We start from the raw sequence: 26725 nt of genomic DNA on the forward strand, positions 1-26725 counted from the left end.
CACAAAAGATGAGCCACAATTGTTGCTACTAGAACAGACCCAGTAACTGATCACATTTATTTATTTATTTATTTTTAGGGCAAACAGAAATACAGACTGACAGAGCTCCCATCTGCTGGAGCATTCCCCAGATGCCCACAAGAGCACTAACCCAGGTCTCCTATGTGGGTGGCAGACACCCAGGCATCTGAGTCACGACCACTGCCTCCTAGTACCTACATGAGCAGGAAGCAGGAAATCAGTGCCAAGCAGGCACTCCTACGCTAGCCTGAACACCCACCCCTCTACCTCTTTAAAATTCAGATATTGTAGCAAGTTATAAATATAAAACCAAAATAAAAACATCTGAAACCGCCCACCCCTTAAAGTCCTACAGGGGAGCCCAGTGGCCCCAGGGGCAGAGAGTTTAGCCCATCTCAAGCCCTTACTGTTCAGTTTACCTGTTCGGTTTACCTCCAATGGCGCCAGCCAGATGAGGGGCACCGCGCGTTCTTTCTACCGGAAATGCTCTCGAGCAAATTTCTCTGGGTCTTTCCGATTGCCGTTTCGCCGCGCCTAACCCCAGGAAGCCTTTCCTGCACCCTCCAGCGCCCGCTGCCCTTAATGTCACCTATTTACAAGTAACCTCATAATGCTTCTTTCAGTTGCAGTCATCACACTGTGCCGAAATCTGTTTACCTGTCCGTCTTTGCTACTTGGGGAGGACAAGGCTAGAGCTTATACCCAAGGCAGGCACCAGAGCCCCAAAACTGGTCTGTAAAAGAATGAATCAATGTGCTGGCCTCAGGGGGCTCCCAGGAAGTTTGGAAAAGCCTAGGGGGCTGGGGCTGTCTTCGATCCACTGGTGACTAACTGGACGCAACCGCGTTCGGAGTGGCTCTGGCCATCCGGATCGGGAAGGCCGCCACGGACGCGGTCTGTCCACCTCGCTCGTTCCTCGACGCCCCGCACACGCCGGCTTTCCAAGAGGATCCCCTGCTCATTACAGCTCGACTGCACTGGAGAGAGGTCGGGGAGGCCGGTCCGCCGCGTACACCGGCGGGCGTGGCGCGGAGAGCCCGAGTCCGCGCGCCGCACGGAGAGAACACCATCCGCCAGCGGCGGCGGGCGCGGATCTCCGAGAACAGCGGGAGGGGCGGTGAGGGCCAGCGAGGGCCAAACGCCAAGCCGGGGGACCGCCCCGCCCACTTCCCTGCACTCACGTTTCCTCCCCGGGACCCACGCTGGGGTAGACAGTTCCACCGCCCCGCGAGCCCGCAGCACAGTCCCGCGTCGTGGGGAGCTGGACGCGCCGCCCGCCTCAGTCCCCGCCCCGGCAGTGCGCGTCGCCCGCGCCGCCAGGAGGGGCGGGGCCTCGGCCCGGGCGCACAGTCAGCCACGGTCCCAGCCTGCCCCGCGCGGGCCAACGAGAGCAAAGCCAGTGACTCACCTCCGCCGCGCTAACTCCGCGCCAGCTCTCCCCTCACACACGCTCACACCCGGCTCGAGATGGCGGCGGCGGCGGCAGCGGCGGGCGACTCGGACTCCTGGGGTGAGGCGAAGTCCCCGGGGGCAGGGCCCGGGCCGATGCCGGCCCCACGCCGAGGCAGGCACTAACGCGGCTCGCTCTCTTCCGTAGACGCGGACACGTTCTCCGTGGAAGACCCGGTGCGGAAGGTGGGGGGCGGCGGCACCGCTGGTGGGGACCGCTGGGAAGGCGAGGACGAGGATGAAGACGTCAAGGTGGGTGCGGGCTGGGGCGCTGGGCAGCCCGGGAATGGGCCAGCCTTGTCGCGGGCGGGATTGCCCGCCGGCGGGCGAACTCCCGGCCCAGGGGCGCCGCCCGGGCCTGGGAGCCGCGGGTCCAGGCACGAGCCTAGGGCCCGATGGTGCCCTCTCTCCTTCCGCTCGGCGACCATGTGGATCAGGCGGGCAGTGTGGCCTCTCGACTCTTTGGCCGAAGGCAGTGGCGAGCCGACCCCAGCCCCGCTTTGGGGGGTCCGCGCTCGGGCCTGGATCCCACCTGCCGACTGGCGACGAGATGTGACAGCAGCAACCAGGCCGGCCCACGTGCAAGCTTCGCGGTCCGGAGCTTCTCGCCAAGGATGAGACTGGGAAGTTGGGGCTCGAGCGCCATGGTTTATCCCATATGGAAAGTCTTGAAACCCGCCTGCCTGTCTGAACTCAGGTCTCCCCGGAGCCAGCAACTTCATTTATGACTCCGAAGGCCTGTTTAGAGAGTTTGTTCAAGCAGTTAGGTGGGTGAAATGTTGTGGGTTAATTTCATCCTTTCTTCCCACATGAGATTAATAGGAGCAGTAAAGTGAAGTAACTTTGAGCTCTCCCTTCCCCCACCCTGTGGTTAAAAAGGATGAACTGAGAACTGAGATGGCCAGAAGTTAGTGGACCTTGGGAGTCCACACAGTGACCTGGAAAATGGAGAGTTGACAGTTTTTCGTCTACTACAACGTGAATGACGCCCAAGAAAACATTTAAGAGTTAATGATTGGAAGACCCAGTATTTATATTTTTCCTGTGCCTTGTGGATCTCAACCATATTCACCGTCGTTGTTTGTTTTTGTGAACTCTCCTGGGCTCATCTTGTGACTGTAGATAACGTTGACTTCTGTGGCTTTCTTGCCCTTTTTTTTTTTTTTTTAAGCAAAAGTCACAAGTCCAGAATGTTAAAACTTTTATTAAAAAGTTCTTAAAAATCTTGTATCTGTGCAGACAGAGCTTTTTATGAAATGGAAATTTTAGGGAATGTTTAGCTCTTTACCTTTCTGCTTGGGTTGAAGCTTTAAACCAGATAATCACGATGCGCTTAATGGTGCTGCTGTTTAAATTGTTCCCTTTGCACCCAGGGCTCATAGGGGAAAGTGTGCAATTGTATCCAATAGCCTCAGATTCAGGAATGATATGAGCTTTGCACACATTGGAGTGAATAGGTAGTACTGTTACTGACTGAAGATACTTAGATGCTTCATTTATGTATTATGTAAACTTAGGACTGGATTGTATTGTCAGTTTCCTTACAAGATATTAGTTACCTCTCCACAGTGTGATACATTTTCAGTCTTGAGCCTTGAGTTCAGATTTGTCCTTTTTCTTTGTGTGCATACGGGACATGACAGTCAAAACATTTGCAAAGAAAAATGTAATGAAAAGATTGGAGAAATCAAAAAAGAAGTCCCAGAAAATAAAGTTTAAATGGAGCAGTCTGGGTTGATTACCATGAAGTTGCTGGTTTCATGGTATCTAAATGAAGTCAGTGCTGGTCAATATAATTCTGATCACTTGGAACTAGTTTTGGAGATTTATATATTGCTAGGAACCACAAGGAGAATCTTGTCTATTTACTCTTCCAGTGCAGAATTTTATATAAATGATAATAATTCTTTTACCTGCACTTTAATATTGATCCTGGAGCGTGGAAGCTGAATCTGTCTGTTAATATCCCTGTGTTGAAATGTTAGCTTATTTTGTTTGAGTTTCAAGATGTGGTATCCAGGGTGTAGTTTGATTCCTGGGTTCGGAGTAAGACCTAGTTTCATATTGTTGCCTTGACATTTTGTAGATTTGTCATAAGCAAGTTACAGTTTTCCAATCTGTAAATGGTCTTTGTAGGGCCTATCTCAGAGGGTTGTTTTGTGTTTTAAACGAGATACGTCAAACATTAAGCTGATTTGCCTACCAGTTGGTAGTTACTCAATAAACATTAATTCTGTCTCATTTCATGTTACAGTATTAATTTTTTTGGCTTGATAACTATGGTCAATCCATTAATGAAGTTTGTAGTAAGTAGACATTATGGAAAGTTAGCAAGCACAAGTTTGCTTGCCTGGAGGTTATCAGTCTAGAGTTGAAAAGTTGTCCTGTTGCATAGTAGTGAGTCACATGTCTAAATTCTGATGTTTATTGCTTAATATTTTTGTGAAAAGATGCAAACAAAATTAGCTTCCTTGAAGTCAGATAATCATGGTCCTTAAGTCACAGAATATGTGAATTAAAAAAGTCCTCAAAAGCAAAGTAATGTGTTCTTTAGTTTATCTGAAATCTAGTACTTAACCTTTAAGAATTTATGTTAATGTCATTTGTAATGTCCTGGAAAATGATAAGAGAACTTGGGTCTTTGTTATAATAATTTTGCTCTGGTAGTGTTTTATTTTTCCTTTTTTTTTTTTTTTTTTTAAGATTTATTCATTTATTTGAAAGGCAGAGTTACAGAGAGGCAGAGAGAAAGAAAGCAGTCTTCCACCCACTGGTTCACTCCCCAGGTGGCCACAACAGCTGGAGCTGGGCTGATCCAAAGCTAGGAACCAAAAGCTTTTTCTGGGTCTCCCACACGGGTGCAGGGGCCCAAGCACTTGGGCCATCCTCTACTGCTTTCCCAGGCCATAGCAGGGAGTTGAATCAGAAGTGGAGCAGCTGGGAATTGAACTGGTGCCCATATAGGGTGCTGGCAATGCAGGCAGTAGCTTTACCTGCTACACCACAGCCCCAAGTGTTTTATTTTTCAATGGACCTAGTATTTTGCTGTTCTTGGCTTTTCAAATGGTTGTCTAACAGAAATAGACTTAGAGTAAAGTGTAAAACTGTTAATATTCATAGAAGTGGGAACTAGAGAGCATTCTTTCCTGCCACTCTGGCTTCATTTTGCCATTCTTACTGATTTGTGTTGTACAGAGGCAGTGGGAGGAATTGTTCACTTGGCATGTATGACTGGACTCCTTTCTCATTGCTGGAATGATGTGTAGGATGTGTTGACTGAGAATGCAATAAGTACCTGTTGAAAACAGAGACAACACAGCTTTTATTCCATTTTGCTAGTCTCTCAGCATTTCAGAAGAACAGGTGGACTTGTTCAAAGGGTATAGAGTTTGTAGAAAATCTTTGGCTGTGTTTAACTGTCTCAAGCATTTGCCTCTACAATTGTATTGTAGAATTTCTTTTTTAAATCAGTTTTTTAGGGGCTGGCTCCATGGCGCAGTAGGTTAATCTTCCACCTGCAGCGCCAGCATCCCATATGGGCCCAGTTCTAGTCCTGCCTGCCCCTCTTCCAATCCAACTCTGCTATGGCCTGGGAAAGCAGTAGAAGATGGCCCAAGTCCTTGGGCCCCTGCACCTGCATGGAAGACCAGGAAGAAACACCTGGCTCCTGGCTTTGGATCGGCGCAGCTCCGGCCGTTGCAGCCATCTGGGGAGTGAACCAATGGAAGGAAGACCTCTCTCTCTCCTTCTTACTGTCTGTAACTCTACCATTCAAATAAATCTTAAAAAGATATAATTTTTAAAGATTTGTTTGTTTATTTGAAAGTCAGAATTACCCAGAGAGAGGAGGAGCGGCAAAGAGAGAGAGAGGTCTTCCATCCACTGGTTCAATCCTCAATTGGCCACAATGGCCAGAGCTGGGCCGATCCGTAGCCAGCAGCTTCCTCTGGGTCTCCCATGCAGGTGCAGGGGCCCAAGGACTTGGGCCATCTTCTACTGCTTTCCAAGGCCACAGCAGAGAGCTGGATCAGAAGTGGAGCATCCGGGTCTTGAACCACGCCCATATGGGATGCCGGCACTGCAGGTGGAGGCCCCACCTGCTATGCCACAGCGCCGGCCCCTATATTAATTTTTTTTTATAATTTTTTTTTATTAGGTAGAGTTACAGACAGTGAGAGGGAGAGACAGAGAGAAAGGTCTTCCTTCTGTTGGTTCACTCTCCAAATGGCCGCCACGACCTAAGCTGCACCAATCTGAAGCCAGGAGCCAGGTGCTTCCTCCTGGTCTCCCATGTGGGTGCAGGGGCCCAAGCACTTGGACCATCCTCTACTGCCCTCCCGGGCCACAGCAGAGAGCTGGACTGGAAGAGGAGCAACCAGGACTAGAACCCAGTGCCCATATAGGATGCTTGTGCCACAGGTGGAGGATTAGCCATGTGAGCCACGGCTGCCGGCCCCCTAAATTAATTAAAATTTTTTTTTTATTTGACAGAGTTAGAGAGAAAGGTCTTCCTTCCATTGGTTCACTCCTCTGATGGCCAACATGGCCGATCAGAAGCCAGGAGCCGGGTGCCTCTTCCCGGTCTCCCATGTGGGTGCAGGAACCGAAGCTCTTGGGTCATCCTCTGCTGCCCTCCTGGGCCACAGCAGAGTGGACTGGAAGAGGAGCACCGGACTAGTAACCGGCGCCCCAACTGGGACTAGAACCCGGGGTGCCGGCGCCTCAGGCGGAGGATTAGCCAAGTGAGCCACGGAGCCACCCCTAAATTAATTTTTAAAATGACAGCGGGGTAATCATTTTGTTTCAGTCCCCAAATCTCCAGAACAGCTGTGACTGGGCTGAAGCCAAAGCCAGGAACTGAATCCAGGTCTCCTACTTGGGTGGCAGGAGCCTAATTGCTTGAGCCATCACTGCTGCCTCCCATGGTCTGTATCAGAAGGTAGGGCCGGCGCCGTGGCTCACTAGGCTAATCCTCCGCCTAGCGGCGCCGGCACACCGGGTTCTAGTCCCGGTCGGGGCACCAGATTCTTTTCTGGTTGCCCCTCTTCCAGGCCAGCTCTCTGCTGTGGCCAGGGAGTGCAGTGGAGGATGGCCCAAGTGCTTGGGCCCTGCACCCGCATGGGAGACCAGGAGAAGCACCTGGCTCCTGCCATCGGATCAGCGCGGTGCGCTGGCCGCAGCGCGGTGGCCATTGGAGGGTGAACCAACGGCAAAAGGAAGACCTTTCTCTCTGTCTCTCTCTCTCTCACTGTCCACTCTACCTGTCAAAAAAAAAAAGAAGGTAAAGTCAGGAACTGGACGTGGGCCTCAAACCCAGGTACTCCAGTATTGGACATCAGCATCCTAACCACCAGGATAACCATCCTGTGTTGTAGAATTTATTTAAAGAGATCCTAAAGAACTGGCTTAGTTGAAAATTGCTTGTCTCATCCTGCATGTTCACCCTCTGTTAGGTTCCTATTGCAGGTAATGGTTTGAATCTACCAGGCTGAGAACACTTTTCAAGCATTGGGAAAAGCTTCTGAAAAATGAAATCTATATATTGGAGAAATATGAAAGTATTGAGCAATACTCAGAAGGTGGACATTTTTCCAGGGAATGGATATCTTAGAGTGTGTTTATATGTGTCTTCTGAAAAATACCAGACATAAAGAAGTAGAAAAGTTTAAAGTAGCAAGTTTTGCATTAGGAAACATATTTGGTATTAGAAAATATTTGCCTATTGTATTTGTCATGCTGATCCATTGAAAGTAAATAAGTCAATGGTTTTTAAATGTATTGATCTTAATCTTGCTTAGCTAGAAATTTAAAGTAGAATTGATTGATAACTATTATGAGATAGGAATCATTGAGGCAGTAGAATTTCATCTCAGTGCTGAGCCACTATAGGATGTTAAACCCAGTGAATTAGATGAAATGAGTAGAATTTACTAAGACTGGTACATTTATTTCTAGAGACCAGCATATTTCTGATTTGATAGAAGACTGTTTGATCTTGTTTGAAAAACTCAACTTTGCTCGGTAGTCTAGCTTTGCCAGGATTTTGTTGCAGAGTTCTGAGACCACTCAGAGCAGAACCACACAGTTTATAGAACATCAGTAAAGGACTTCTGCAAGAGATTTTGTCTTATCTAAACCAAATTATTTGAAGAAAAAAGGGGAAGGAATGTATGTTAGTTCCTGGGCTGTTGCTTTGTGGCCAAAGAGTTATACTGCTCTTGTGAAGCTACTTCTATTTGAGAATCTATAAATATATCTTGCTTCAGGCGGAAAGCATTTTCATTCCTAAATGTGTTCTCTCATTGCATGTGATGTTCTGTAGTTGTCTATTATAAAAATGACAGAACCTGCCAACTACTACATGCATTGTTAGAAATAAAAAGGAAGCAGGACTTTAAATGTTTGTTTTATTTTTAAAGCTTAATCACATTCTATTGGGCTGTGGGTTTTTTTTTTTTAACCTTTTTTTTTTTTTTTTTTTTTTTTGACAGGCAGAGTGGACAGTGAGATAGAGAGACAGAGAGAAAGGTCTTCCTTTGCCGTTGGTTCACCCTCCAATGGCCGCCGCGGCCGGCGCGCTGCGGCCGGCGCGCTGCGGCCGGCGCACCGCGCTGATCCGATGGCAGGAGCCAGGAGCCAGGTGCTTTTTCCTGGTCTCCCATGGGGTGCAGGGCCCAAGTACTTGGGCCATCCTTCACTGCACTCCCTGGCCACAGCAGAGAGCTGGCCTGGAAGAGGGGCAACCGGGACAGAATCCGGCGCCCCGACCGGGACTAGAACCCGGTGTGCCGGCGCCGCAAGGCGGAGGATTAGCCTAGTGAGCTGCGGCGCTGGCCTGGGCTGTGGGTTTTAAACTTGAAAAGGAGCCGCCTCTTTCAAAGTAATGGCTCAAATGATGTTGGCTATGTATCTGCAGGGCAAGAGTATAGATAAGCAAGGAGTTTATCAGTCTCTGTTCTAAGAAGCTGGGCTAAATTTTTGGAGAGCAGCCTGGGTAATTGATTTGGAGATAAATATAGTTGTGAGATTTATTGGCTACCAAAAATGAACTGGGTAAGCGATTTAATTGTATATTGATAGGTAGTATCTTGAGCCAAATACACATTTAGGGTTCTTTGAAGTGGCTTATACACTTACTTCCTATTGTTAGTTTTAGGTATTTCTTGAGGAATCCTTTTTTCTTTTTATCTGAAATTTTTACTAGCATTTATAAAGTTCTAGTGTTTATAGAAAATTGGGCTGATTTCTCTGAAGTAGTGAGGTAGATATTATACCTTAAGTTACTTTTTTTTGAAGATTTAATTTATTTCAAAGAGTTACACAGAGAGAAGTAGAGACAGAGAGAGAGGTCTTCCATCCTCTGGTTCACTCCCCAGATGGCTGCAATGGCCGGAGCTGCGCCGATCCGAAGCCAGGAGCCAGGAGCTTCTTCTGGGTCTCTCACGTGGGTGTAGGAGCCCAAGGACTTGGGGCCATCTTCTATTGCTTTCCCAGGCCATAGCAGAGAGCTGGATTGGAAGTGGAGCAGCTGTTACTCAAACTGGCATCCAGTGCTGGCATTCTCCACTATGCCACAGCGCTGGCCCCAGAGACAAGTTTCTTCAAATTAGTCAAAAACCACCACAGGCAGTTTGAGGTTTGAAGGTGGGTAACCAGTGTACCCAGCTGTATTTTGTTAACATGTGCTTTACCCCTTCCCCTGCCCCTCTTTCTTTTTTTAAAGATTTATTTATTTGAGGGGCCGTTGCTATGGCTCAGCGGGTTAATGCCCTGGCCTGAAGCACCAGCATCCCTTATGGGTGCTGGTTCTAGTCCCAGCTGTTCCTCTTCCAATCCAGCTCTCTGCTATGGCCTGGGAAAGCAGTAGGGGATGGCCCAAGTGATTGGGCCCCTGCACCCGTGTGGGAGACCCAGAGGAGGCTCCTGGTTCCTGGCTTCGGATTGGCGCAACTCGGGCCGTTGCGGCCATTTGGGGAGTGAACCATCAGATGGAAGACCTCTCTCTCTCTCTCTCTGTAACTCTTTCAATAAAAAAAATCTTTTTTAAAAAACGATTTTTTTAAAAAAGATTTATTTATTTGAAAGGTAGAGTCACAGAGAGAAGGAGAGACAGAGATCTTCCATCTAGTGGTTCACTTCCCAAATGGCCACAATGGCCAAGGCTGTGCCCGCTAAAGCCTGGAGCTTGGATCTTCCTTTGGGTCTCTAACCTAGGTGCAGGAACCCAGGGATTTGGGCCATCTGTTGCTGCTTTCCCAGGCACACCAGCAGGGAGCTGGATCAGAATTGAAGTAGCTAGGACTTGAAACTGGCGCCCAGTGTTAGATGCCAGCACTGTAGGCCATAGCTTTAACTTCCTGCACCTTTGTGCTGGCCCCTATACCCTTCTTTTTAATGTGAGTCACTATGATTCCAGGGGTGCTCATTCCAGAGCTGATTGAAAAAAAGGGATTTTGGTGAGGAAGTACTTAGTTCTGATACTTGTTTTATACTATGGGCTCCGGGAAGAAGTCTTATTTACTCTGATATTTTGAAGGAACTCTGGGCCTTTCAGAACAGTCCTTGTTTTTCACTTAGCTTGTGGGATGGCTGTATCACAGCCTTGGTTTCCTTATCTGTAAAATGAGGACAATATAATATTACTTTCAGAACTGTTGTGAAGATTAGCTATGTTACTACATACAAAGCTCTTTGCACACTACCTGGTGCAAAGCAAGCTCTCAGTAAATGCTATTTCACATTATTTATCGGTATGATAGAGGTTGTAAGTGTGCACTCATTGGAAGTAGGCGAATGGTTTTCCTATGTGAAGCATTGCCTAGGCAACCTATCACAGACCCAGGCTTAGGGTGTTCTGTGAAGATTAAAACAACAACAAAAGTATCTACTAGTTAACTTTTATTTTTAGCTTTCTGGTTCCTTTTGTACTGTGATGCATTGATAAAAGAACGTAAACCAGTAGAGTAATATAAACATTTGAGCTCTAATTTCTAACTCTAGTAACTTAATTATCCAAATAATGACTAACCAGTTTGCTTCCAGTCTGAGACTGAATCATGGGTTAAAGTGTCAAGGTGATTATAAAAAGATGCTTACTTTTTATATAAAGTTCCTCCCATTCTGCTTGCAGAGCTCAGGACAGCCTTAGTCCAGATATTGGATTTTTAATTTCTTTGGGGGACTTATAGATGTTTATTAAGAATCAAGCCTTGGTTAGTTTATATACCTAGACTGATTTAGATTCATGATTGGTCTTGTTATAAAACCACAAGCTTGGTGTCATCCTTGTGGCATATTAGTCAGCCTGTGCCTCTTATGGTAGCGTCAGGGCCTCCTGCTTTTCATCTGTCATCCTGTGGCTCAGTGTCTTAGCTTCCGATAGCATGTTGTAGTGTGCCTGTTAGTAGCTTAGACAATGGCCAGGCTACCTGTAGATTAAAGCCCTGTTTAAATACAGGGCTGTGTTTGTCTCTAGTAAACTTGAACCTTCTAAATTCTGTGGAGCCTTTAGACAATTGTGTTTGGTAATTGGTTTATACTTAGTCTAGTGGTTATGTTAGGCATAGAGAAGACAGAGTGTTGATCTATGTCAGGGCACCTTGCTCAAGTTAGGAGCTGGGAATCTATGAAGCTGTTGGTCAGCTCCTAACTCTGCCTTAATACTGGCCTAAGTATCATACAAATATAGATTTAAGTCATTAAACAGGGTTGTGTTGTGTGGAATATGGCTTCAAATAAGTGAGCCATTGGCCAGGGTGTGCAATGGGAAAAGTAAGAAGTATAAAGTTACCTCAGTTTTTTAATTTAAAACACTGAATCACCAAATAAAGCTATTAATTTTAGTTTGTATTTTAATTGCTAATGGAGAAACTTTTTTTGGCATTAGATGAGTTGGTATAAAGGCTCAGATGGAAAAACAGACATGCAGGAATGGTCAGGAAAACATGAAAGTCCTGAAAAGCTGCAAGAGGGAACTGGCCCTAGCAGACGTTAAAACATTCTGTAAAGCCTCTAATTGAGACGGGATGGTACTGGTGCACAAAGAGACATTAGATCAGAGGGGTAGAACAGAAAGCCCAGAAGTACATCCAAGGAATAAGAAATTTAGCATATGTAAATCACGGGGCAAAGATGGGGTTTTTTAAAATTAATTTATTTGAAAGAGTTACATAGAGGAAGAGACAGAAAAAATTTCCATCCACTGGTTTACTCCCCAAATGGCCAGGGCTGGGCCAACCCAAAACCAGGAGCTTCTTCCAACCCAAAACCAGGAGCTTCTTCCAGGTGTCCCACATGGTATAAGGGTCCAAGCACTTGGGCCATCTTCTGTACCTTTCTCAGGCACAGGGAGCTGGATTGGAAGTGGAGCAGCTGGGATTCCAAGCAGCACCATATGAGATGCCATCCTCGCAGGCGGCAGCTTTGCCTGCTACCCCAACAGCGCCAGCCCTGAATATGAGCTTTCAATGAATGATGCTATGACAACTGGGTAGCCATTTGGAAAAGAGTAGAATTACCTTTATGCTTCACACTATACATACGAAAAATACTCCATATTATCAGGGATTTAAATGAAGAAACAGTGAAAGCCTACACATTCTAGAAGAAAATGTGGATGAATTCTTCGTTGGAAGAAGAGACTTTCTGCCTGGAAATCCAGAAGCAATTAAAGAAAAAATTGCTAAGTTATGCATAAGTTTGGTGGAACACATAGCATTTCATGGGGAAACACAAGATATTTCCAAGAAGAGAGGAACAAGGCAAAGATACTGGTATCCCACATTGTAGAGATTGAGCCAGAGCAATGAGAATAAGAGAAGTCAATTGTGAGGCAGAAGGATTGGTGAAGAACAAATACAGTTGACTTAATTACAGATGATCTGCTAGTAGAGGTTGAGTGTCCCATCTGAAATTCTTAGGACCAGAAATATTTTGGATTTTAGGGTTTTTTTGGATTTTAGAATATTTGCGTATATAAAATGAGATGTTTTGGGTAGGAAACCCAAGTTTAAAAATGAAATTAATTTATGTTTCTTGGCACACAGTGAATGTGTGTATTATATCTTTATATATTTTGAAAGTCATGTATACAGTGTTCTTAGTGCACCTGCATTTTGACTGTGATTTGTCACATGAGGTCAGGTGTGGGATTTTCCACTTGCAACATACTCAGAAATTTCAGATTTTACAACATTCTGGATTAGGAATACTCAACCTATCTACCTAGAAAAGTCTATGATAAATGTAACTTAAGTGATAAATGAATTCAGTAGGGTAGCAGGATATAAAATTAACAGAAAAATCAGTAGCTTTATTGTTCATGAATAATAACCAGCTAGAAATGCAGTAGCAAAACAGAAGATGAAATACGTGGGAATAATTAGAAAGAGAAATGTGCAAAACCTCTAAGAGGGAAACTTTGAAACACTCATGAAAAACAACAAAACTAGACTTGACAGCTCAGTGTTATGTCAGTTATCTCTGTTAATTTACAAATTTAATGCATTACCTCAAAAATGGCAACAAGCTGTTTCTATGGAGTTAGACAAGTTGATAATAAATTGACGGAAACACGAACATGCGAGAATTATTAATGGGGGTCCTTTTCTTTAGGATAACTGGGATGATGATGACGACGAAAAGAAAGAGGAAGCAGAAGTAAAACCAGGTGAGCTACTGGAGCTCCTCCATTTTTGGTTTTGTCTTGGTAGGCATTTGGTGCTTAAGTTAAATGACAAAATTGAAAATTTTGGCATTTAGACAGGAAGTATTCTTTCAGTCCCACCTTAATTCTCTTTTCCTTGCATCTTTCTGTATTCCCTCAAACTATGAACAGTTGTGATATCTGCTGTTTTTTTCCTTTGTGTGACTATTATTAGGAGAGTGGAGTGTCTGGCATTTTAGTTCAAGAAGCTTAAGTCCATTCTAGGGAGTGATCAGGAAATAAGAAGGGAGATATAGGCCGGCGTCATGGCTCAGTAGGCTAATCCTCCGCCTTGCGGCGCTGGCACACCGGGTTCTAGTCCCAGTCGGGGCACCGGATTCTGTCCCGGTTGCCCCTCTTCCAGGCCAGCTCTCTGCTGTGGCCAGGGAGTGCAGTGGAGGATGGCCCAAGTGCTTGGGCCCTGCACCCCATGGGAGACCAGGATAAGTACCTGGCTCCTGCCTTCAGATCAGCGCAGTGCGGCGGCCATTGGAGGGTGAACCAACGGCAAAGGAAGACCTTTCTCTCTCTCTCTGTCTCTCTCTCACTGTGCACTCTGCCTGTCAAAAAAAAAAAAAAAAAAAAAGGGAGATGTTTGGATTTTAGTGATCACATTAAGGAGGAGAAGGAGAAGCTCCAGAACTTTTCCATTCTTGTCTGCCAGGAAATCAGCATATGAACCGGAAGCCGAGAAAGGTTTAGTCTCTTGAAATATACAAATATCATGTCTATCTCATCCATAGACTGGTAAATATTCAGTGTAACTGTGAATAAAACATTTCTTTCAGAAATAAAAATTTCAGAGAAGAAAAAAATAGCAGAAAAGATTAAAGAGAAAGAACGGCAACAAAAGAAAAGGCAAGAAGAAATTAAGAAGAGGGTAAGTGCTGTTTTTTTCCTAAGATACAGAATTCTCATGGCAGTTTTTGTCGTGTCTTACAGCCTGTGAGTACTACCTGTCAATTTGAAGGACTCTGTACAGACTGTAAGTGAATGCCTTAAGATAGGTGAATCCCAAAACAGACTGCTGTGTGGTTACTGCAAAAGCAGAATGCAGAACTGTCATGTATTAGATGCCATTTAAGTTTTACAGACATTCAGGAATAGTCGTGACTGCACAGTGACCACAGTCAATGATTTTTGCCCATGTCTGCAGTTCTTTGTAGTCATTGTGTGCAGTGTACATACTGAGTGAGATACAAAAAGTATCTGTTTCTGTGCTGTTCTTGGTTATTTGAAGCAGGATCAGGAATATTTTTCTTTTTGAATAGAAAACACATTTATGTGGCTCAAAAATAAAAACACTATTAAAAAGCACTCACAACCTTTTATTTATAGAACCTGTATCTCTCTGTCCACCCTATAAGTAGATAGTTTTAAGATTATTTATTTGAAAGGCAGAGTGAGAGGGAGCGATGAGAGAGAGAGACCGCCCATCCCCTGGTTCACTCCCCAAATGGCAATGATAGCCAGACTAAAGCCAGGAACCCTATCCTGGTCTCCCACAAGGGTGGCAAGGACCCAAGCATTTGGGCCATTTTCTGCTGCCTTCCCAGGCACATTTTTTTTTTTTTTTTTTTTTTAACAGGCAGAGTGGACAGTGAGAGAGAGACAGAGAGAAAGGTCTTCCTTTGCCGTTGGTTCACCCTCCAATGGCCGCCGCGGCCGGCGCACCGCGCTGATCCGATGGCAGGAGCCAGGAGCCAGGTGCTTCTCCTGGTCTCCCATGGGGTGCAGGGCCCAAGCACCTGGGCCATCCTCCACTGCACTCCCTAGCCACAGCAGAGAGCTGGCCTGGAAGAGGGGCAACCGGGACGGAATCCGGCGCCCCAACTGGGACTAGAACCTGGTGTGCCGGCGCCGCTAGGCGGAGGATTAGCCTAGTGAGCCGCGGCGCCAGCCCCTTCCCAGGCACATTAACAGGAAGCTGGATTAGAAGTGGAGCAGCTGGGATGAAAACCAGCACTCTAATTGGATGCAGGCATCACAAGTGGCAGCTTAAACCAGTGTGCTATTCCATTGCTGCTGCTTATTAACATATCACAGAGATCTTCCCATTTCAGGTCATGGAAAGCATTTTTAATTTTTTTTAACTTTAAAAGAAAATTATCAGACATTAAAGTAGAGAGGATAGCATAATGAATAATATATATCACCTATATTTGTTAATGTTCTACCTTATTTGCTTTTTTTGTTCTTGTTTGGCTAAAAAATAATCAAGTCGATAACAAACCTTATGTGCTTTACCTTTAATTACTTCAGTATGCATCACTGAAAAAGATGTTTCTTACAAGATTATAATAGTATTATCACACCTAAAAAGTGAACGCTGACTGTGGCACACAGTAGGTTAAGCCTCTGCCTGTGATGCTGGTATCCCATATGGGTGCCAATTCGAGTCCTGGCTGCTCTACTTCCGATCCAGCTCCCTGCTAGTGGCCTGGGAAAGCAGCAGAAGATGGCCCAAGTGCTTGGGCCCCTGCACCCACTTAGGAGACCCAGAAGAAGCTCCTAGCTCCTGGCTCCAGATGGGCCCAGCTCTGGCTGTTGCAGCCATTTGGGGAGTGAACCAGTGGATGGAAGACCTCTCTGTCTCTCCCTCTGTCTGACTTTGCCTCTCAAGTAAATAAATAGATCTTTAAAAAAATTATTATTTGAGAGGTAGAGTTACAGAGAGATCTCCTGTTGGCTGGTTCATTCTTCAAATACCCACAACAGCTGAGGCAGGGGTAGGCTGAAATTGGGATTTGGGAACTCAGTCCAGGTCTCCCATGAGGGTAGCAGAGACCCAAGTACTTGAGTCATCCCTTGCTACCTTCCAAAGTGTACATTAGCAGGAAGCTGAAATTGAGAGTGGAGTCAGGACTTGAACCCAGGGAATCTGATAAAAGCATGCAGGTGTCCCAGTCGGTGGCTTAACTAGCTAGGCCAAATGCCTGTGCTTTTATTTTCTGAACATGAAAATGTTCAGATATCAAAACTACAAAAATGGTGTACTCAGAAACATCTCACATTGCTGAGAGAGATGTTAAATGTTCTCACCATACAAAGAAATAGGTGAGGTGATGTTAATTTAGCTTAATCATTTCACAGTATATGCATGTATCAAACATCACATGGTACACCATAAATATGTACAGTTTTTGCCTGTCAATTAAGCTTTAATAAAACTAGGGAGAAGGGAAGTCTCAAACATCCATTCCTATCCTCTGCTGTCTTCCTTATTATATCGTATAAGAAACCTTTTTCATTTTCATTAGTTTCTGGCTTTCCTCCCAATTCATTTTTTTGGTAGCTGTATAATATTTCAATGCCGAGGTGTACCATAATTTATTTCAGGTGGAAGGTTAGATTTTTTTTCTCAGCCCTTTTCTTAATGTATAGTACTTAAGTGAATAACCATGTATGTCTGTCTATTATTTGTATGATAAATTTGCAAACCTGGGTTGCTGGGTAAAGGCATATCACATTTATAGTCTTGATAAATGGTCCTGAATTGCCCTCCAAGTAGGGTTGTACTGATTTGCGTTTGCCAACAATGCATGAGAGTACCTGTTTTGCCCCCAGGGCAGGAATATTATATTTATATATACATATATATACACATACACACACACACACACACTTTTTGCTAACTTGTATATTTGTATATCTAAAAATATCTACCTGTGTTTCTATGATCAGAATAAGTAATAGAATCTTAACAACTCAGTGTAAGAAATTGTACTGATTGGGCCGGCGCCGCGGCTCACTAGGCTAATCCTCCGCCTAGCGGCGCCGGCACACCGGGTTCTAGTCCCGGTCGGGGCGCCGGATTCTGTCCCGGTTGCCCCTCTTCCAGGCCAGCCCTCTGCTGTGGCCAGGGAGTGCAGTGGAGGATGGCCCAGGTGCTTGGGCCCTGCACCCCATGGGAGACCAGGAAAAGCACCTGGCTCCTGGCTCCTGCCATCGGATCAGCACGGTGCGCCGGCCGCAGCGCGGCGGCCATTGGAGGGTGAACCAACGGCAAAAGGAAGACCTTTCTCTCTGTCTCTCTCTCTCACTGTCCACTCTGCCTGTCAAAAAAAAAAAAAAAAAAAAAGAAATTGTACTGATTGGATCTTTCTTGGTCATTACAGTTAGAAGTATCCTTATTTTGTTATATCTTCATATTAATCTCTAGCGTGAAGAAACTTTCAGAGTGTACTCAGTTTATGTTAGACCAAGCATTGAGTTAAGATATTTTTAGTTTTGATTCAGGAATTACATATGCTGTCCCGGTGTACTAAGACATTGAAGTCAAGAAAATTTCCCTATTTCTTTGAAGAAAATGTTCTGAGACGTCCTGACTTGTCATAATGACTTCTCTTTGTCATTTTATCTTCTCCATTAAAAAATAAAATGTGATATTTGAGAAGCAGGTTTCTGATTGAAAATCTTCAAATTACATCAACATGGATAACCATAAAGAACACAAATTCCCTTTACTTTTTTCCCCAGGAACTATTGTCAAAATTTTTCCCTCATAGTAAATGTAATACATATTTGTCATATAGAATTACCTCACAACTATCGTGAGAAGTTATACACTCACATGTTAATTGTCATCTAAAAGGAATGAAATTAGGAAATAAGTATACAACTTCTATTGTGGTTATAAAATATTGTAATGATAATTTTGTAGTTCTATAATATAATTAAAAGGGAAACATTTTCTAATGTCCATATAATATTGTCAGGGATACGCCATAGTGTTTTTAGACACTTAAGTTGTCTCTGCTTACTTGAATTTGTAAATCAAACTCCAACAGGTATTCTTGTGCTTAAATATTTTTGTCTAAGGTTTCTTATGATAAATACCTAGTAGTAGAATTAGTTCATTTCAACATACAAAATAATTTATAACCTGGTAATATATTACTGGGTTGCCCTAGAAAGGTTGATCCAATACATTCTTGGTAGTGGCAGTGAGAGTGCCATTTCTGTGGCCAGGTTGTTTAATATTGGTGCCAATGCTTTTAATCTGTAAAAATGGAACAGCAATATTTAAAGTGTTCAGAAGACTGCCTGAAATACGATAATCACTTTATGAATACATGTGGTTATTTATTTATCCCTATTAAAATATTCATGCAATACGACAGTGTACTGGGTCCATCATAATTCAGCTCTTTTAAAACTTTTCTGTCTCCTTTTAGTTAGAAGAACCAGAAGAACCCAAAGTGCTAACACCAGAAGAACAATTAGCAGATAAACTGCGGCTAAAGAAATTACAGGAAGAGTCAGACCTTGAATTAGCAAAAGAAACTTTTGGTAAGTTGAGGGTGCAAAAAAAAATGATGAGGGTACAGATTAGTGCAGTATTAAACTGTTCCACATGGAAATTCCAGAAGTTTTACTAGTTACGAAGAAAAAAAAATTTTTTTTTTTTTAAGATTTATTTATTTATTAGAGAGGCAGAGGTAGAGAGACAGAAAGAAAAGTGTTCCATCTGCTGGTTCACTCCCCAGATGGCTGCAACGGCAGGAGCTGAGCCAATCCAAAGGTAGGAGCCAGAAGCTTCTTCCAGGTCTCCCATGTGGGTGCAGGGGCCCAAAGACTTGGGCCATCTTCTGCTTTCCCAGGCCATAGCAGAGAGCTAGATGGAAAGTGGAGCAGCCAGGATGGGATGCCAGCACTGCAGGCAGCAGCTTTACCTGCTATGCCACGGCACCGGCCCTGAAAACATCTACTTTTTTTTTTTTTTTTTTAAAGAAAACAGTAGTAGCTAATTTAGGTATTAGAAAGCAGTTTTTAATCTCTTTCTGTATGTTTGAGACTTCATTACTTGAGAAGGTAGAGTAGGGTATGTGTTCAGACTTTTGAATAATTGTTTTGAGTTTCAAAACAGATTAAGATAGAAAAAGTCGATGGACTCAAAGCACATTTTTTTTTCCTTAAGATTTATTTATTTGAAGGCCAGAATTAGAGGCAGAGAGAGAGAAAGACCAAGATCTTCCATATGCTGGTTCACTCCCCAAATGGCCACAATGGGGGGAGCCGGGCCAATCCAAAGCCAGGGATCAGGAGCTTCCTCTGGATCTCCCACGTGGTTGCAGAGGCCCAAGCACTTGGCCATCTTGTACTGCTTTCCTAGGCTATAGCAGAGAGCTGGATTGGAAGTGGAGCAGCCAGGACTCAAACCAGCACCCATATGGGATGCTGGCACTGCAGGCAGTGGCTTTACTTACTACACTACAGTGCCAGCCTCCACACTTCCTAATAGAATATATTCATCAGCTGAATGAGATTTGGATGAATTGCAAGGTTTGTGGCCTTGAATTTTTTTTTTTTTTTTTTTTTTTTTTGTGGCCTTGAAATTTAAATACTGAACTGACTGTAGGGCTCTCCTGTTGCCTTAAGAGACTTAGACCACAGCTAGGGCACTCAGTTTGGCTGTGTCTTGTGCTCAGGATGGTTTCTTTCTATGACCCTTTTGGCTCTCACCATGGCATATATCTTTAGAGGACCTCCATTTCTATATTGTACCTGCAGCAGTGGTTAGTGCATGAGATAAAAGAAACCTGTAGGTCCTATAAATAAATACATTCAGAATGCTCCAGGGGGGAGAGTTCCATGGCACAGAAGGTAGACATGGCCCGAGCTGAACAAAAGTTTATTGACGTTGTTACTTACTGAATGCTTTTCAGAGAAGTTTGTAAAGTTTTTGAAAGATTTATTTATTTGTTTGAAAGGCAGAGTTAGAGGGAGACAGAGAGATGGATGGATGGACCTTCCATCTGCTTGTTCATTCCCCAGATGGCTGCAGTGGCCAAGGCTGGGCCGGGCTCAAACAAGGAGCTTCTTCGGGGTCTCCAAAATGAATGCAGGGGCCCAAGCACTTGAGCCGTCTTCCACTGCTTTCCCAGGTGCATTAGTAGGGAGCAGCCGGGACTCTAATCGTTGCTCATTCAGGATGCCAGTGTTATAGATGATGTTAACCCACTGCACCACAATGCTAGCCCCAGAATAGAATATTGCTGAAATTAAAAACCTTGAGGGGCCGGTGCTGTGGCACAGCGGGTTAAAGCCCTGGCCTGAGTGCTGGCATCCTCTATAGGTACCAGTTTGAGACCTGGCTGCCCCACTTCCAATCCAGCTCTCTGCTATGGCCTGGGAAAGCAGTAGAAGATGGCCCAAGTGTTTGGGCCCCTGCACCTGCATAGGAGACCTGGAAGAAGCTCCAGGCTCCTGGCTTTGGATGAGCACAGTGCCAGCTGTTGCAGCCATCTGGGGAGTGAACCATCAGATGGAGGACCTCTCTCTTTGTCTCTCTGTGTAACTCTTTCAAATAAATAAATAAATCTTTAAAAAAAAATCCTTGAAATTGAAGTCTATATAAGAAAGATCTGCTTATTCTTTCTCCCCTATCCTTTGTCTTATCTAAAATGGATCAAGCAGGCTGACTGTTGTGATTGTTCCGTTTTTATGATTTATTTATTTGAAAGGCAGTGTTAGAGAAAAGGATAGAGAAAGAGATCTTTGATCTGTTGGTTCACTCCCTAAATGGCCGCAATGGCTGGAGCTGGGCTGTTCCACAGCCAGGAGCCAGAAGCTTCTTCTGAGTCTCCCGTCAGTGGGGCTTTAGCAACCTCAAGCGTTGTGGATGCTCCTGTGTACCAGCGTATGCTTGGCAGGTCTTCAGTGTGTTCATCTAATTCTAGAGGGCACTCAGCCATTATGTGTTTTTATAGGATGGTGAGAACTGCCCTTAAAGAGGTAGGTTTATGCAGTGTACAGAAAACTTAAGTGTGAGACATCAGCTTCAGATTAAAAGGTAAAATCAATATACACTCATTGTCTTTGGCTTACCGGATTCTACTGTTCATTCTCTCATACTGAAATTCTGAATCTGTGGTATTAACAACAACTAATTTTCTAGGTACTGAGAAGGATGGAAAGCATACTTATCCCCGAGACTGAAATTCTTTTAGGTAGATTAATTTTTCTATTGGTATTTACCACATGGTTTGCCCCTGCTTAGCTTCTACATTTATTAAAATGTCTTGGAATTTATTTTCATTTTATTTGATAGGCAGACAAGGAGACAGATCTTCTATCTGCTAGTTTACTCTCCAAATGCCAGCAATAGCCAGAGCGGGGGCAGGTTGAAGCCAGGAGACTGAAGCTCAGTATGCATTTCTCATTTGGGTGGCAGGTACCCCTGTACTTGAGCCATTACCTGCCGCCTCCCAGGATGCATGTTCACAGGAAGCTTGGTTGGAAGTGTGCCAGAACCAGGCATGCCAGTATGGGCTATGGGTGTCCCAAAGGAACCTTAACGGCTGAGCTTCTGGATTTAGTGAACTGAATATTTTTACAGAATCCATCTTTGTTTCCTATGCCTTATTCCCTTGTCTCCCCAATTTATTGTGGGTTATTCTTGGATAGCCTTTTCATGAGAGCATCCTTTTCATGATATGGATGCCTTTAGCAGCTGATAAAACCTGTGGACCTCTTCCTAAAATACATATTTTAATTAAAAATTTTTCCTTTATATTTGCATGGCAGTAGGAGATCTTCCATCTGCTGATTCATTCCCAAATGCCTATAACAGCTGAGTCTGCATCAGGCCAAGGCCAGGAACCAGGAACTCAGTGTTTATCTCCATGTGGGTGGCAGGAATCCCAAGCACTTGAACCTGTTGCCTTTTCAGGATTCACAGTAGCAGAAAACTAGATTAGAAGTGGAGCCAGGGGGCCAGTGCTGTGGCGTACTGGGTAAAGACACTGTCTGCAGTGCTGGCATCCCACATAGGTGCTGGTTCGAGTCCGGCTGCTCCTTATACAGCTGTCTGCTATAGCCTGGAACAGTGGAAGATGGCCCAAGTCCTTGGGTCCCTGTACTCGCATGGGAGACCCGGAAGAGGTTTCTGGCTTTGGATTGGCCCAGCTCTGGCCATTGTGGCTATTTGGGGAGTGAATCAACGGGTGAAAGACCTCTCTCTGTCTGCCTCTGCCTCTCCGTAACTTTGCTTTTCAAATAAATAAATCTTTAAAAAAAAAAAAAAAGGTGGAAGCCAGGACTTGAATCAGGTACTCTGATGCAGGTGTCCCAAGTGACATGTTATTGTACCAGAAGGCTTGCCCTGATAATATTTTTAAAGGAATTAAAATATGTAGGACTTTATTTACAAAGGAAATACATTATATTAAAATAGGTATCAAAATACTAAAATTGAAAAAATTTATGAAACCAAATTACATGTTTATTAATGTATTAACATGTAAAAATATATTAATGCATTAATAAGATTAGGTGGTAGTCTAAGTATTTTGAAAGTAATGACTGGGCCAGCACCACAGCTCAATAGGCTAATCCTCCGCCTGTGGCACCGGCACATCGGGTTCTAGTCCCAGTCGGGGCGCCGGATTCTGTCCAGGTTGCCCCTCTTCCAGGCCAGCTCTCTGCTGTGGCCCGGGAGTGCAGTGGAGGATGGCCCAGGTGCTTGGGCCCTGCACCCCATGGGAGACCAGGAGAAGCACCTGGCTCCTGGCTTCGGATCAGCGCGGTGCACCAGCCGCAGCGCGCCAGCCATGGCGGCCATTGGAGGGTGAACCAACGGCAAAAGGAAGACCTTTCTCTCTGTCTCTCTCTCACTGTCCACTCTGTCAAAAAAAAAAAAAAAAAAAGTAATGACTGAACAGTATTATAAGTTCTCTCACTCACAGATGCACTGAATTCTGTTCAGTCTCCAGTGGATCCAGGTTAAGAACCTCTGCTTTAGAATAAATTTAAAAAAATAACAGGGTTAATCAGATAGTTAAGTGGTTTATAAACATTTAGAAACTCTTCCTGATCTTTTCAGTGTGTTTATTTTTCCTCCTACAGGTGTTAATAATACAGTTTATGGAATAGATGCTATGAATCCATCTTCAAGAGAAGATTTCACAGAGTTTGGAAAGTTACTAAAAGATAAAATTACACAGTATGAAAAGTCACTATATTATGCCAGTTTTTTGGAAGCCTTAGTTCGAGATGTGTGTATTTCATGTAAGTAATTTTAATCTGTACTTCCTATGAGTAGACCATAACAAGGACATCATAGAAGGATGGAAGGGTTTGGTTTGTTTTTGTGGCATAATATGGACTCAGGCCTTGTTCCTTAGCTGTTACTCTGTTGACTTGGGAGGGCCTTCATTGTTTTACAGCTACTTCCAAAAAGAGACACCTGGGCTTACTGTCAAAGCAGCTAAGTAAACTGGCTTATTTTAGTTGTTCTTGAAAGGTGCTAGGAATTATCTGTGTCTGGGGATGATCTTTGGGCTTACAGGATTTGAGTTGGGTGAGAATTTGGTGACTGTTCATTTTACAAACGAGAAGGCCAGGGACAGGATAGATGCACCTATTCTCTGAGTCCTGGGTTTGGTGCTACACCCTGAAAGGAGTCATCTGTTTCAGGGCAGGGTGTATGGGAGTGACAGCCATAGGTGGTGCACCACAGATGTGGTTAGAACTGGTTTTATTAGTATTTGCTTTTTATTAGATTTATTTATTTGAAAGGCAGTTATAGAGAGGCAGAGCGAGCGAGCTGTCTTCCATCCTATGGTTCACTTCACAGATGGCCACAACTGCCGCAGCTGGTCCTACCCGAAGCCAAGAGCTTCTTGTGGGGCTTCCACGTGTGTGAAGGACCCAAGGACTTGGGCCATCTTCTACTGTGTTCCCAGGCTATATAGCAGGGGAGCTGGATGGGCTGGGACTTAAACCTGCGTGCCCATTTGGGATGCTGGCACTGCAGGTGGAGGCTTTACCCACTATGCCACAGCACCAGCCCCACCCCCACCTTTAAAAAGGTTTATTTGAAAGGCAGAGTTAGATCCTCAGTCCATTGGTTTACTTCCTAAAAGGCCACAACGACAAGGGCTGGGCCAGGCTGAAGCCATGAGCTTCATCCAGGTCTCTGATGTAGATGCAGGGGGCCCAACCACTTGGGCCATCTTCTGTTGCTTTTCCAAGCCATTAGCAGGGAGCTGGATTGGAAGTGGAACAGCCAGGAATTGAACCGGTGCCCATATGGGATGCCAGTGCTGGGCCCCTGGTTATTTTATTATTTTTTTAAAGATTTATTTGAAAGTCAGAGAGGTCTTCCATCCATTGGTTCACTCCCCAGTTGGCCCCAATGGCCAGAGCTGTGGTGATCCGAAGCCAGGAGCTTCTTCCAGGTCTCCCACGTGGGTGCAGGGGCTCAAGGACTTGGGCCAACTTCTACTGAGCTGGATGGGAAATGGAGCAGCTGGGGCTTAACCGGCATCCATTTGGGAAGCTGGCATTGCTGGTGGAGGCTTTATCCGCTATAGTACAGCACTGGCTCCCGTCTTTTTTTTTTTTTTAATCCTACAAGTGAACTTTAAATGGGGATTTTAGAAATTATCATTAAGCTGGAGTTTCTGATTTGAGCTGGTATTTTTCTCTGCCCGATTTTTTCCTGTTTTTGGAGGCGCTTTCTAATCTAGCTTCATAAGCATGGAAGGATATGTTGTCTATTACATAAGCCTATCTCTGTACAACAACAGAGTGATCACTGTTTTCATTCTAGTCCCTGTGCTACAAAATGGAGATCTCCTGGGGTAGGAGGTTGTCATCTTCAGATTTAAGAACTGTCCCTGCCTAGTCATGTAACCATTCCAGACAGAGCATGAGGAGGGGGTGTTGTGGAAGGAAGGGCATAGTTCTCCCTTTTCTGATGAGACACACACTGAGGAAGGAAGGATGGCAAGGGCACTGTAAGCCCTGCTGATGCTCTGAGTTCCTCATGAGCAATGGTGTGGTGCTGATCGTATTTTTTGGCCGAGTTTACCATTTTTCTTTAAATAGATAAGTTATGACATTCAGCCTTAACCATAGGCTGTGAACTTCTTTTAACAGGAAGTAAAGAATCATTCAATCATTTCAAAGTTACTGATGCTTAATGATTGAGTACTTTTGTTAGAAGGATGTTTATCTTGCTTTTACTTTTTTACTTTAACTATTCTGAAACATTAGTGGTATCTTTTTTTTTTTTTTTAGTGGAAATCGATGACTTGAAAAAGATTACCAATTCATTGACTGTGCTTTGCAGTGAAAAACAAAAGCAAGAAAAGGTAGGAGCGAACTGCAGGGAAAGGGGTATTACAATAGGATGGGGTTGGACACAGAATATTCTCTAATGTAGCTGGCCTAGTTAAAGAAACTTAAGAGTCAAGAGATTCACTAATACCACTTAAATTTGCAATGGATCAGAGGCCTGGGTGCTGTTATTGTCCTGTTTACAGAGAGTCCTTGTATTCACAGGGGTGCTCCTGTCCTTCCTGAGTTAGTAGTGGAATCTCTCTCCCTCAGAGAAGTAAAGATATTTTGGGACTGGTGGCTATGGTGCTTCTCTGAGGGTTGCTATACCAGATAAGGTGCTCATAGCAGATGAAGTCTCATGAATTGCTCTGTTTCATCCTTAGCAAAGCAAAGCCAAAAAGAAGAAGAAAGGTGTGGTTCCTGGAGGGGGATTAAAAGCCACCATGAAAGACGATCTGGCAGATTACGGGGGCTATGATGGAGGATATGCACAAGACTATGAAGACTTCATGTGACATTTTATCTTCTTCTGCTGTCTTCTTTCTGTTGCCCACAATCCCTTCAACATGTAGCACAACTTCCTTTCCTTTCAGTTCTGCCAAATGCTACAATCAGAAGTGCAGTATCTTTTGTGCTGGTTATTTAACCCCTTGACACTTAGGTGCTAATGTGCAAAGGAGGGAACTTGGATCTTGCTGCCAAGGGGTTAAAATCGGGAACTCAGTTGCTACTAAATCATAGTTTTAAAAAAAACAAAACCCACAACTGAATAATGTTGTCAGTGCTGCTATCTGATTCCATAGCAGCAGTCACTAAATTGGAAACAAGGGTTGCAACATGACAAAAAATTGTGTAGTATTTACCAGCACCATTCAGTAATACAGCCTTAACCATACCTCCTGGAACTACTTCATAACTTGTCAAGAAAAGCAGTTTGCTGCAAGGGCATGTGGTGTGCACCTAGTATTAAAATTGCTTTGTCTTAAAATTGAGCGTGAGGATATTAAAAATACATTGTGAAGAAGACTGCTTATCTCAGAGTGAAGATACTGCAACTGAAAAAGCTCTGGTTTGATCCTTAAGTGACCAAACCTTCCGACTTTGAAGCTGAAGAAGGTAACCCTCTCCATTATTGCAGTACAAGTTGTGGAATCTCTTGAGTGCATAGACTGTCTAGTTTTATTTATCAGACTATTTCTACTGATGGAGTGCTTCAGATAAGGAAGGGAAACTCTGCTTGTTTTCATTTGCCTGATTCAAGTGTCTGAGAAACCACTCTCTCTTGTTCTCCTAGGCTGCAATGGAACAACTTTACCAGGGTTTTGGCATTTTCTTTTCTTTATAAAACATTCTCAGCAAACTGCACCAGTTAACTACAGTTTGGTAAATTGTTATGTTAACAATTATGACATCCGCAATGTTTTATAAAGCAACTAATTTAATAAAATCACTATTGTGAGGACTTAAATTTTGTGTTACCTC

The 26725-nt window shown here is 44.2% G+C and overlaps 1 protein-coding gene across 1 annotated transcript; it reads left to right on the plus strand.

Annotated features, from left to right (window-relative positions):
* Positions 1-1314: 1314 nt before the first annotated feature.
* On the plus strand, positions 1315-26711 carry EIF3J (eukaryotic translation initiation factor 3 subunit J). The gene is made up of 8 exons (XM_051822438.2): positions 1315-1531; positions 1619-1722; positions 13084-13138; positions 13963-14054; positions 18352-18466; positions 23024-23185; positions 25202-25275; positions 25627-26711. Exons 1-8 carry the CDS (start codon positions 1489-1491, stop codon positions 25756-25758), a joined length of 777 nt encoding a protein of 258 aa, XP_051678398.1. The 5' UTR covers positions 1315-1488; the 3' UTR covers positions 25759-26711.
* Positions 26712-26725: the final 14 nt, after the last annotated feature.

The sequence above is a fragment of the Oryctolagus cuniculus genome, chromosome 12 (assembly GCF_964237555.1).
Source record: "Oryctolagus cuniculus chromosome 12, mOryCun1.1, whole genome shotgun sequence".
Taxonomy (NCBI): Eukaryota; Metazoa; Chordata; class Mammalia; order Lagomorpha; family Leporidae; genus Oryctolagus; species Oryctolagus cuniculus.

Excerpts from the sequence above, each read along its gene's own strand:
- EIF3J (XM_051822438.2), top strand. The coding sequence starts at position 1,489 with ATGGCGGCGGCGGCGGCAGCGGCGGGCGACTCGGACTCCTGGG. Across the intron at positions 1,723-13,083 it reads ACGAGGATGAAGACGTCAAG|GATAACTGGGATGATGATGA; the intron begins GTGGGTGCGGGC and ends CCTTTTCTTTAG. Across the intron at positions 23,186-25,201 it reads TCGAGATGTGTGTATTTCAT|TGGAAATCGATGACTTGAAA; the intron begins GTAAGTAATTTT and ends TTTTTTTTTTAG.